General features: G+C 35.7%; 1 protein-coding gene across 6 annotated transcripts in view; it reads right to left on the bottom strand.

The window, feature by feature from the left end:
* Window positions 1–235: 235 nt before the first annotated feature.
* NBEA (neurobeachin) overlaps window positions 236–11,307 on the bottom strand; it is a 458,833-nt gene continuing 447,761 nt past the window's right edge. For all 6 annotated transcript variants that reach the window (XM_066176003.1, XM_066175999.1, XM_066176000.1 and 3 more), the window contains 4 exons: window positions 6,831–6,932; window positions 3,400–3,596; window positions 2,523–2,674; window positions 236–2,023 (listed from right to left, as the gene is read on the bottom strand). In XM_066176003.1, coding sequence (XP_066032100.1) covers window positions 1,933–2,023; window positions 2,523–2,674; window positions 3,400–3,596; window positions 6,831–6,932 — 542 coding nt within the window. In that variant the 3' untranslated portion in view covers window positions 236–1,932. The remainder of the gene's footprint in view (window positions 2,024–2,522; window positions 2,675–3,399; window positions 3,597–6,830; window positions 6,933–11,307) is intronic.

The following is an 11,307-nucleotide window of genomic DNA, read 5'->3' as shown; positions in this document are numbered from 1 at the left end:
TTTACTTGCGCTGAACAAAGTAACTTTAGTAGCTTCTCTCATGACAGAAGTCACTCTGTAACCTGTGGGGTCTTTTTCCTGAGACCCCAGAAAAAAACAATCACCCAGAAGTGCATACTTTTTTGGCATATAATTAGCATATAAGTAAGAATTTCTCAAAAATAATTGTTTGTTCATAATGATAATGGGAATGCTTTATAAAAAAGTTGCATTGGAATGAAAAACAATCACTGAATTCTTTGCATATTTTATTTTTCTTTTTGATTTCCAACTCACACACATCTGGCATATTTTACATCTTTGCAATAAAACATGGTTACAATAGCTTAAGGAATTTATATATCCAAAATATTTCACCATGATCTCAAGATGAAATGAACTTGTCTTCCAGATGTTCAATAGTCTCCCAATTCTAAGCTACAAACTCAAGATATTGCTTACAGACAGGTGATGAATAACTTAATCATTAGGCTGATCCCCATGATTTCCAAACCTTATAAATACAAACAACAATGAAGAAGGAAATTCAGGGCTAAACTTACTAATACAAGATGGATGACAAATAAGTAATCACATCAATAAATAATGATATGTTCCTGGTGCAAAGTGCCAATACAAAGAATCCATTATCTTTTTAAATAAATGACTGCAAGTGAGTGTAAATTCTGAGAAAATTACATTCCTGTTACATGCCTCATAGCCCTACCGACACAATATGTACATCTATGACAATACAGTCACCAAATATACAAAGAAGAAACATGAATTAAAGTGTATATACCCCTGGGTGTGTAATTTGATAAGTACAATGTGCAGAAAATTATTCTGATAGTTATCATTACAGTATTGTAAAAGATGAAGTGCCTTAGTCTCAGTGGCTTCAGGTGAGATTTTCAGAAGAACTGAAAAGAACAACCTCAGTCACCTTTGAAATGAAGCTAAGGCTGTCAAATAAACCAAGCTCCTCAGATTAAAAATAAGGGGGAAAAAAGACAGTGGGGGCTTTCTTGCCCATGATTTATATGCCAAATGTTAATAATCCAGAAGTATAGCACTTTGTCTGTATTGGGAATCATTAAGCATTACAAAGCATTAAACTGAACTTCCCTCTTTGCTCCCTTTTCTGTCTAGTCTTTAAATTTAAAAGGGAGGAAGTTAATTTCTATTGTATAAAGTATAAATATGGCAAATGATGGCTTTTTATCCAAATGCTTTGTGAGCGGAACTCCACTTAAAAGGGGTAAACTTTAGATTCAAAAAGTGAAAAATGTGTTGGTGAAAATGTCAGAATTACTGTTTGCTCCCAAATTCAACCCTTTAACACAAGCTGTACCCTTAGGCAGATCTCCAGTCTGATTTGTGTGAATGCACCTGTTCCTTCAAGACATCAGGTTTAAAGTACATGCAAGTTGTAACTCCACAATAAAATTAAGAAACTGTTTTGTTCTTTATACAAGGTTTTACTTTTACAAAAGTATCCCTTTAAAGTTAAGATGTGCATCTGATGTACAAAGTATCAAACATATTTTTTTTAATCTCAGCTTGAAAAGAGGCTGGAGATGGGATGCATGTTAGGTTCAAAGCCTAAACATTGAAATAACTGGACACAAGGTTCCCCAGAATTTTCAAAAGTCTCTTGTGGCGCATCCTACTACCTTTTCTCAATAAACAAAGATATATGAAATAATTACCAAAACATTTCCTAATTCATATAATTTACATGATACAAGCTTGCTTTTCAGCAGCTGGTGTTCAGTTGTGAAAAAACACACAAAGTAAAATGGTTGCTGACTACAATGTACAGCTATTGCTGGGTGTAATGGAATGTACAACGGAGGTCAATGCAGACATGGTTTTCCACCAGAGACTACGCCTTTCTTTGCAGCACTTGTGCTCTCAGCTTTACCTGGGCTTTCAGTTCTTCACTGCGCTTCAGTATCTGTTCTGATGTTCATAATGCCACCGGTTAAAATCTATATTAAAAGCTACAATGCTGCCAGAAGCCATGCCAGTAATCAGAGTTCTGAAAGAGATACCAAAGATGCTGATGTTAATTCCCTTTTGCCTTCTCGAGCTCTGATTTTTCACAGACAGAAAAAAGCTAAAAGAACAAGGCACTTTTTGCAATACTGTCTGAAGTTCTTAAGCTTGGCTGAAAATCAGAAATGCATCTCAAACTTTTGCAATTGGTTTTAAGGAATTTAATAGGTGCTACTGCACTCTGATTCAACCTGACTATTTCTTTGCTCTTAAGTTAATGCAATTTTAGTAATATTTTGCTAACTGAGTGTCTGGCTTATTAACTTCAATGAAGTAAGTCCTTACCTTAATCTTAAGTGCTTCCATTATGAGACTCAAGTATCAGAATAAGTGTTGAATCAGATAAATTAACAGGAAAAAACTGGAGTAATTGTTTCTTTACACATCCTGTTAACAACTCCATACCATATACTCACAGTTCATGGAGATGTGTTCTTTCTGGAATTTTAGTATTTACGTACAAATATGAATGACAAATTCACCTCTGATCATGAGACAGATCCATAGCTCTTATGCCAGCATCACAGCCAGGGTAAATATAGAGCTGCTTGAAGTCACAGGCCTGCCATACTTCCACTACACCATTGTCTCCTCCTGTCACCAGGTTCTGCCCATCACTGCTCAGGAGGATGGCCTTCAGGAGAAAAAGAAAAATCCCAAGCACACTGTTAGCTTTTATGGAAATGGATCAATATTTTAAAAACTGGATTGATTTAAATGCATTTCTTATGTTCTACCCACTTTAAATTTGAAGCAAAATGCTTCCTCTCCCCTTTCTCCCTAGTCTAAAAATAGACCAACAAATTCTGTACCATCAAATTTTAAAAAACAATTGTGTGTTATTAAACATGATAAGATAACAAAAAAAAACCTCCTGGCTGAATCTGCCAATACTTGAGTTCAGCACATTTCTACATACCAGAATTTGTTCTACAATATTCAGTGCTATCACTACCACCGAAAGCAGAGCAGCAATCTGCATTCCTGTTCCTGCTTCAAGTGCTAGTGACAGAGCAGAGCCCTGAAGGCATGAATTCATATCTTGGCTAATAAATGAAGAATGAGGACTTTTCAGAGCATTTTGTTTCAAAGACATATTTCCCACTGAAATTTAACTCCAAACAAAAATTCTGGGAATATTGTGGGCTCATAAGGTATTTGTTTTTATTTTTCCTGGAAAAGCTTAAGTGCATTTTCATATGTGGAGATGGTGATGAAAGGACATGCGTTTGAACGGCTTAACCAGGAGGCAGCAATTTTACATATATGATTTCCTCTAAACCATACAGCAAATAAATTCAATTCATTTCAATAAATAAAGGCCACACACAACAAATGCTTGTTTGCATTTAGATTTACCCTGGTCGAATCATTGATCTCCATCTGAGCTAAGAGTTTGCCATTGATGCTGAAATTGCTGAACCGTCCTCGTTCGTAGTAGATGATGCAGTGACCTTCACTAGATACTGAAATTAAGCGAGGGTACAGGCAGTTTTCTGTTCCTTCCAGGGCTCTCAGCAAGTCTCCAGTAATTGTGTGTACTAGGCAAGGACCTTCTGTATATGAAAACATAATACATCATACATTTGCTGTTTATTTTGTCTGTGCACAAAAATGATGCATAATACACATTTATAACTCATTAGTGTTGCATAGACATAAGAAGCTGCAATGTTTATTTAAAGAATTTAAAACGCACAACAGAAAAGGAAATGCAAGAGCTAGCATGTTAAGAAAATAAATACAACATGACCAGAAGTATATTATTTACTTAGATTGGTGGGAATTTTCCTTGATCTCTCTTCTAAAACAGTCTTTTCTCTCCTCAAACATTCAGAAGCTTCACTCTTAGTGATTTTGTCCAACAACATGAACTCTCTTTAGCCTGCCCATTCACATTTAACAGACGTGGCCCTATCAGTGACTAGTGGGAGCAAGTCCCATAGGGCATGTAATCATATTACTGCATATTTCTCGTACAGAGAATGGCCGTTCCTGTACATCCTCTTCCCCAATGAACATGTGATATGCATAGTTTTCAGTCCTGATTTGTTTCAGCAATGGGAGTCAAGTGAAAGCCAAAAGAGTCACAACGACACTTGGACTATAACAGATTTTAGGAGATCACACTATAACTCCATTTGCTCCAGAGAGATTTTAATATGATATTTTAATGTCTTTTTATTACACTCACGAAAGAAACAAACAAATATGAAATCTACAATGTATATTTTAAGATACAAAACTAAACTTATTTACATTTCAAGAACAATGAGAAATGTGATTTTTTGAGTGAGAGATCTGTACTCCTAAGAAAAAGTGTCTCTTCTCTGATTAATGTAATGAGTCACAGGAAATTCTAAATGTTTTCTTTTATGAATCACAGGATAATCCTGAACAGCACAATAATCTCTTCCTTATACTACTGGTTTGTGACCCTGAAAATAAATTCATATTGGCAGACTCAGCCACCTCATGTTAAGTCGTTCTAACTTCTTTGAAATTCACACAGCAGCTGGGTTTGCCCAGGTAGAATGAATGAGAATCAGCACATTTATCTGTGAACCCTCTGATGCAGGCTTTTATCTGTGTTTGCATAAAGTCTTATGCAGCAGGACCCCAAGTTTGGCTGCATCCATGGGATATCACTGCAATGGAAAAAATTTATTTTCTCAAATACTAGGGTTTCACATTTGGAAGTGGCAGGATATTACAAAAAGTGATGCCTCCACCTTTAGAATAATTACCTCGTTATATTTTTCAAAAGAAAGTACCTTCATAGCTGAATGATCATGGGCATAAAAAGGCACATCTGATTTAGGATGCCGCTGTAAGGACATACAGACTGACTACTGTTTTTTGGGTTTGTTGGGTAAGAATGTGGAAGCATCAACCTGACTCACAAGATTTTCCACAGAGGAGTCCTAAATGTGCTGTCTTCCTGCTTCAGTAGGTTCTCAAGTGCTGTATGTGTCATCACAGTGCCACAGCCAGTTCCAGAGGAACAGCTGCCCACCAGGAAGCACAGGCTGAGCTCAGACTGGATGGCAGGGCAACGCTACACTGACATGAGATGCAATTTAAGAAGCTGGAAAGGGACTGAAACAAACAGATCTGAAGAAAAAGCTTTTCAAAAGGCATATCTTGGAAAATAGCAATTTTAAAAAAATATTTTATCTCTAAATTTTAAATATGGTCTAAAGTCTCAAAAGAAAGAAATGGGAAGACTACTAAAGAGACAGACTGGGCCTCCACTTCTCTTGATCAATTATAAACATATTCTGAATTTTATTTAAAAATATTTTGTTCTCCATCAGCTTTTACCTCTAAAGTTGTGTAAGCTACCAAAGCAGCAAATAGTTAATGAGTTAACTGAGTACAGATTCCATTTATATTAAGAAGAGGAAATTTGCAAAAAGACAGTTGGAAAGGGTGGACCATTATGGCAGCCAGAATGTATGAAGCTGCCTTAAAGGGTAAGAAATAGCAGTGCTTCAAGAAAAAAAACTTAGCTCCAGCATCACTGTACATTCTTTTCACAACTGTCTTGACTTTGCCTATGACTGTTATGTAGGGTGCCATTACAAGAGTTAATGACCCATTAGGATTACTTGTTAAAAATGGCTTTACTCAAAAGTTTCACACTCAGCTTTAAAAATAAATGTTGAGCTCCAAGACAGGATAAAAAGCAATAACCTAGGAGCTCAGCTGTTAGCAAAAGCTGGCAGAGCAAGCATCACATCCTTCTTACCCTCAGAAGCAGCAAACTTAAAAATGAGTACAAAGATATCCATGGAGATGACTAAAACAGGCATCACTAGAGATAGAGATAGCAAGTCATTGGATGTAGGAGTAGAGTGAAAATGAGATAGGAAGACAGATAAGTAAAAAGGAAATACGAGGGTGATGCAAAGAAAGGAAATAAGAAAGGAAAAGAGACAATGTAGCACAAAAGAAACTAGGAGAAAAGGGGTAGAGGGAGAGGCAAATAGGAAAGGAAAAGAGAAAGACATGCAGCTTGACAAGTTAAGAAGCTGGATGAGACAGGGCAGTGGGGGAAGAAAAGTGGACGTGTAAATAAGGAGAAGTAGGAGAAGGGCAGAAGCAGCGAAATGGAATAAATCAAGGAGGAACAGAGTAAGGAAGGATGAAGCAAACATTCATTGAAGCTGGTGGTTTATTTACATTGATTACCAGTCATAGAGGATATTGTTGCAGGTTTGGAAAAGTATTTTGAGCACTTGTGTTAGCAATTGTTGGGTGCTCTGGATTCTATGGACAAATAAGAGGGAGAACCTGCAACTGCTCATTATTTAGAAAACATAGCAAAAAACCCTACTGGACAGAATGCTGCACACACTTCCAAAGCAAACTGATCCTGCTTCCCTGGAGAGGGATGTCAGTCCTACAAACTACCCCTCAATTAAGATCAACGTGGAGAATTTTGAGCTGGCCCTCCCTGAAATACATGTCTCTATCAACAGGTTTCTTCAAAATCAGTAGATGTCCTTAGAATTATTGTATACATTTTTCTAAAATACTCTTCCAGGTCTGGGCAGACTAGCTGCATAAACTGCTGGTTGGAAGGAATGATTAACTTAAATTTGTGCCTAAACTTTTAAGTGCAGATAGTAAATAAAAATTTTCAGAGAAAAGTGCTTCAGATTCTCCGAGAATTACAACATGTCTAAGGGATAATTAAAGTATATGTGGCTTGAGGGAAGTCTGAGAAATACCACTAAAAATGACTCTGAAAATGTTCAGACTTAAATGATAAAAAATTTTTTGACCTTTAGCACCACTGATAACAAGTCCCAGCTCTGCACAGACCGACACGCAGACAACTTCATGGTCATGACCAGTTAGAACAGCACGAGGAGCTGGATAATCACCTGTTAAAAAAGAAAAAAAAAAGAGTGAGAAAAAAAGAAAAAGAAAACAAAGGAATGCCAAATCAGACACGGTTTATCAACAAAAGAACTTTGCTCTAATTTGCTTGAAATCATTAAGCATGAGAGAGGTGCAGTGTGATTAAATATCTCATACTTAGCATACCCAACAAAATATATTCATATATTATAAAGCTTCAAAACCAGAACTTCCCAATGCATTAATGAGTTAATAAAAGAACAAAAAGCATGGTGCTATTTAAAGCAGCTGTAATGTAAAGGTCTGCTATGGAACATATATGGACTTAAGCTATGAACCTAAAGAATTTAGGATGTTCCTTTAATAATGATCCTAATTTGTTTCATGAAACTGAGGATAGGAAAAAAAGAACAACACTATACTAGAAATATACTACTGCTGTACAGGTAACATTGATTCAGAGACACATGGAATTGTCACAGATTAAAGTATGCCTAAAAAGGATTGAAATATATTTTATTTTAGTTTCATCACATGGGCATTTATAGACTGTTTACATGACAAATAGCAATATTTCTATCATTTCTAATAATACAAGATGCCAACAACCTAATTGGTCAGTATTAAATATTGTTCTGCCAGGCTAAGAAAGTTAATTGGCAACAAAAAATTAGCAACTTGCTAGATAACAAAGAGTACACATAATTTTACTTGCATTGTACAAATGAAATACAGAAATTTGGGATATTTAAAAGGACTGGAGCTCTTCCAGTGTAGTTCACATACTAAAATAAATTATCTAGGGAACTACAGATAAATTACTGTAACATTAATTCTGTATAAAATAACAAAATGGTTAATCCACATTTTGTCAACAAGTATTGCAAGCAAAAATCTCATTAATACCAGTCACCATTAATACCAGTGTTGGACTGGAAGACTTACCTGACTTTGCTAGGATGTGGGGTACAGTTATAAAACAGGCTCCCTTTATTTTCTTCAACATATTTGTGTTAGCAATATAATGTTTTGATTTAAACTAGTTTTATATGCAACAGACTGAGAGCAACATGGATGGCACAGGAGCTGGGTCAATGACAAATCTTAATTTTTTTTTCCATAGAGAGGTATGTAGTATGAACTACATACAAGGAATTTGGAAATCCCCTTTGGGATAATATAAATCTTGGGTGGTAAGATAGCTTGTAATAAAGTAAGTGGTGCAAAGTTTCGTGGGCAACTGTATGACAAGAGAAAGACATTATATCATATCATTTTTATATCACTGCCTAGTTAAATAAAGAAGTAGCAAACTGTGTTTTTATTTATTTTCAATACAGCCAGATGGAAGTTGATGTTCCTGGACAAGCAGAAGCTCTGCTCACTGGAGAGAAGATTCTATTCTGGAAAAAAGTGATATAGAGTAGGATTTACAGAAAACTCCCTCAATGTGAACCTTCAGTGCAATGCCTTAGATCATCAAATAAGAGGCAAGCACTACTTTGCCACTGAAGACCAGAAAGATTAAAGTCTTCCAGCCACATTTACAGAAATGAGCTCAAAGGAGGGTCACTCAACTGACACAGGAGAGTAAGACAGGACGCTGCACAGTGTTTAAAGTGTTTTCTCTTGTCACTGCATAAGCAGCAAAGCAGTAACTTGCCTCTGCTAACTGGAGTCACAGGCTCAAAATAGCCCAGAAACTCATCTTGCAGCTAATGGCACAGAGAGATCTAATAGGTGAATGGCTGCACACATTTCAACTCTGGAATAAAATGCAGTTTCCTAAGTGGAAATGCAGTTAAACACTAAACCAAAAGGGAACTACATGAGTAGCTAAAAAATATTGCATGCGTTTTTGAAACATATGCATTAGGAATGGAGGCATGGATAGACTTTTGTGGGTCAGTGTATTTAACTCACATGATATAAACAGTTAATGAAATAGCTATCTTGGTATGTGACTTGGAATGGGGTTCCAGTCTCCTCCTACTCTAAAGGAGAGAAATATTCTAAATTCCAGTTTGAATTTGTTCTTGTCTACCTAGCACATCTTTGTTCTTGTGCCAGCATTGTCCTTTAGCTTCAGGTCTTCTTCTCTAGCATTTTCCCCTCTTATGTACTTAAAGAATAAATCACCCTTTTTGGTCTTTCCTTGTGAGTCTATTAACCAAACCAAACCCTTACAAACTCCTTTGAAGGGATAGGCTTGCCATTTTTTAGCAATTGTCACAATCCATTTCTTTGCCTGTGTAGCTTTAAGCATGTTAAAATTTGGGTATCTAGAAATGTATAGAAACATAGTTCTCAAAAATTTAGCATGAATTGACAGTTTTTCTTGTCAAACCCTAACATCTTCTGCTGTCAAAATTTAATAACAGTTCCACAAATTTTAATATCTTTCTGAACAAGAGGAGAACTACCAACCATGGATTTACAGACTTCAGTTTTGGACACAATAGTACAGTGTGTCAATCTAACAGGTCTTGTTCTTCCAATGTACAGACAGATTAAAAATTTCCTACCTCTAATGCAAACAGCTACCTCAGTAAATCCTAGGTTCCCAAACTTTAATCTATACTGCAAGCAAAAAAATCTTTTTAGTCTGGAAACCGAAGATGTGAACTGAAAACTGAGCTTTACTGCTAGGGAAGGATGGATGACAGAAGAAACAGAAAGATGATTTGTGTAGCTCATCAAAGGTAGCTATATTTTGATTTTTATAATTTCCTCATGAACATTGCTTTGAGAACCCCATCTTCTTTCAAGGTTTTCTTTTCTCCAAGTGCATAACATAAAGAAAAAAATTAAAAGGGCAATTAATTAAGTTCAAAAATTTCCACCTTTTTTTTTTTTTTCTTCTGTATGTCCTCCAGGAAAAAAGAGGATTATGCTCAATGGCCATCTTGGCTCAAGTTATGATTCTAGAGGTGTCACCAGACTGCATCAAACTAGATGACTGAAATTATTAAATGGCTAAAATTTTTGAAGGAAAAGAAATAATGCAGTTTTCAAAAGGACATTTTCCTCAGTGTTTCCTAGGAAAGTTCTATAATATCAAGGAGCTGTAAAATTCCAGAATACACCAAATAAGCATATTTTATTGACTTCTTGATTTATAAAGGAAAATGCTTATGAGAAATAACTATCCTGAAACATAGATCTATGAGTCTTATTTTGTCCTGTCTTTCAGTGAATAAAAATTAATAATGGAATATCAATATTAGAAGTAACAGTCAGTAGTAACAGCAGTAATTGAAAACGGGATTTTTTCCCCTTAGGGCTCAAATAAAAATTATTCACTGATACTTTCTACAGAAAAACTGTGGCATGAACCTCAGTCATATTACATTTTATTGCAAAGGAAAAAAGCTGTGAACTCCAGGAATCATTCAATATCTAGCAAAATATTCTGTCACAGTCACATCACCACTGATAGATGTAGTCAGAGGTCAAAGGCTCTAAGGGAATTGCAGGTGAAAATATCCTACCTAAGAACTGAGATACCATCACTGTAAACTCCCTGTAATTTCCCCAAAGGAGCACCTTTGAACTGAAGTACTAGAGGGCAGAAGGAAAAAAATGTGCTGCATTTCCAAACAAGTAAGTTTTTCTAGAAAGTCTAAAATAAAACACATCTTTCTTTCTTGCAGAAGAGTATAATTCTTAATATTATTGTAAGGTTCTTCTGGAACAGATGTTGCTTCTGTATAACAAGTAAAAAAGAAGATGAAAAGAAAGACAGAAGACACTGTTACTATTTCTCTCATATTGTCCTTTTCCAGGAATTATGTACAGATTTCTATCGGGACACATCTAGGAGTCTCCTGTATAAAGAAACATGAGAACACATGGGAAATTTTAACTTCCATTTTATCTCTCACTTTGACAAAAGCAAGTACAAGTCTGTACCTGAATTACTTGCTGAAAAGAATTTACTTTGTTATTTGCTTTACTATTAGGACATTTCAGAGATGCTCATCAGGAAAAAAAAATTTGGAAATACAATGACTTTCATGGAAGTAAAAATGTAAGAGCCTTCTCAAATTTTTACTGTCAGAAAAAAACACCTTGGAGTCTGATAAGGCGACAACCAATAAATATTAATATTTCAAAACAGAAAACAGTCAATAACAATCGCCATGAGTGTAAAAGAAAGACTGTTGAGAGGAAAATATTTGTATAGTCCAAACATTCCCAGAGCTTGTTTATCTGCTGAGGGATGTTGTATATAGTTACAAACAATTCACCCAGATAAGTGGGCTTTTTGCACTAATCCAGAAGGTAAAATATAGTGCAGGACAGGAGATTATGAATTTGTAGCTTCTCTTCCTATCGCTTTCACTAAATTGCTTTGGGATCTTGGGCAAGTTGCTGAACCACCCTGCACTGTACAAT

Source organism: Chamaea fasciata, unplaced genomic scaffold, assembly GCF_029207755.1.
Source record: "Chamaea fasciata isolate MVZ Bird 193981 ecotype frontalis unplaced genomic scaffold, bChaFas1.0.hap1 SCAF_2, whole genome shotgun sequence".
NCBI classification, from domain to species: Eukaryota; Metazoa; Chordata; class Aves; order Passeriformes; family Sylviidae; genus Chamaea; species Chamaea fasciata.
Note: the sequence above shows the minus strand (reverse complement) of the source record. Positions and strands in the feature narration are given on the sequence as shown.